This window comes from Psammomys obesus, unplaced genomic scaffold (assembly GCF_907164565.1).
Source record: "Psammomys obesus unplaced genomic scaffold, mPsaObe1.curated_primary_1811, whole genome shotgun sequence".
Lineage (NCBI taxonomy): Eukaryota > Metazoa > Chordata > Mammalia > Rodentia > Muridae > Psammomys > Psammomys obesus.
The window spans coordinates 1,390,238-1,391,865 of NW_026596085.1; the positions used below are offsets into that span (position 1 = coordinate 1,390,238).

The 1,628-nt window shown below is 57.0% G+C and overlaps 1 protein-coding gene across 1 annotated transcript in view; it reads left to right on the forward strand.

Moving 5' to 3' along the window:
- Fam186a (family with sequence similarity 186 member A) overlaps window positions 1-1,628 on the forward strand; it is an 88,352-nt gene that overhangs the window by 49,574 nt on the left and 37,150 nt on the right. The window contains exon 7 of the mRNA XM_055626805.1: window positions 1-1,560. This exon is cut by the window's left edge and continues 2,816 nt beyond it. Coding sequence (XP_055482780.1) covers window positions 1-1,560 — 1,560 coding nt within the window. The remainder of the gene's footprint in view (window positions 1,561-1,628) is intronic.

The following is a 1,628-nucleotide window of genomic DNA, read 5'->3' on the forward strand; positions in this document are numbered from 1 at the left end:
GTCAGTCTGACCCCTCAGCAGGCCCAGGCCTTGGGGCTCACTCTCACTCCTGAGCAAACCAAAGCAGAGAGGATCAGTCTGACCCCTCAGCAGACTCAGGCCTTGGGCATCACTATCACCACTGATCAGGCCAAGGCCCAGACAGTCAGTTTGATCCCTCAGCAGGCCCAGGCCCTGGGCATCACTCTCACTCCTGAGCAAACTGAAGCAGAGAGAATCAGTCTGACACCTCAGCAGACCCAGGCTCTAGGCATCACTCTCACCCCTGATCAGGCCAAGGCCAAGAAGGTCAGGATGACCCCTCAGAAGGCCCAGGCTCTAGGCATCACTCTGACCCCTGATCAGGCCAAGGCCAAAAAGGTCAAGATGACCCCTCAGCAGGCCCAGGCCCTGGGGCTCACTCTCACCCCTGAGCAGACCAAAGAACAGAGGGTCAGTCTGACCCCTCAGCAGATCCCGGAAGTCACGCTCACCCCTCAGCAGGCCCAAGCACAAATGACTAATCTCACTCCTGAACAGGCCCAGGCCCTGGGGATAACCCTAGACCCGCAGCTGTTCCAAACACAACAGCCGACCCAAGAACAGCAGGTCACCATCACCCCAGAGGAGGCCGAGGTCCTGGGCATCACTCTCACCCCTGAGCAGGTCAAGGCTCATGAAATCGCTCTGACTCCTGAGCAGGCTGAGGCCCTGGGGCTCACTCTCACCTCTGAACAGGTTAAGACTCAAAGGGTCAGTCTGACTCCTGAGCAGGCTGAGGCCCTAGAGCTCACTCTCACTCATGAGCAGGCCCAGGCCCTGGAAATGGTTCTTACCCCTCAGACCGAAGCTCTTGAGATCACTCTCACTCCTGAACAGGTTCAGGCCCTGGGGCTCACTCTCACCCTTCAGCAGGCCAAGGCACAGAAGATCAGTTTGAGCCCTCAGCAGGCCCAAGCTCTGGGGATCACTCTCACTCCTCAGCAGGCCCGGGCTCTGGGGCACACTCTCCCACCTCAGCTCGAAGCTCACACACCTAAACAGGCCCAGGCTGTGGGGCTCACTCTCACGCCTCAGCAGGCTCAACTACAGAAGATATTTCTCACCACTCAGCAGGCCCAAGCTTTGGACATCTCTCTTACCCCTGAGCAAGCTGAGACATCAATGACCATTCTTACCCCTCAGCTGGCCAGTGGCCTAGGAATCACTATCACCCGTGAGCAGGCCAAGAAACAAAAGATCGTTTTGAGCCATCAGCTGGCCCAGGCTCTGAGGCTAGCTCCTACCTTTCAGCCCGAAGCTGACAAGATCACTCTCAGGCCTCAGCAGGCCAGAGCACAGGAAATCAGTTTTGCTTTCAAGCAGGCCCAGGTCCAGGAAATAGTTTCTACCCTTCAGAGCACAGTTCTTGAGAGCACTCCCACACCTGAACAGGATCAAGCACAGAAAATCAGTCTTATTTCCGAGGAGGCCAAAGCCATGGAAATAGCTCCCACCCCTCCGAGCAAAGCTCTTGAGAGCACTCGCATACCTGAAGAGGCCCAAGCACAGGAAATCAGTCTTACTCCCCAGCAGGCCCAGGCCCTGGGGCTCACTCTCACGCCTCAGCAAGCTCACATACAGAAGATATTTCTCACCCCTCAGCAGGC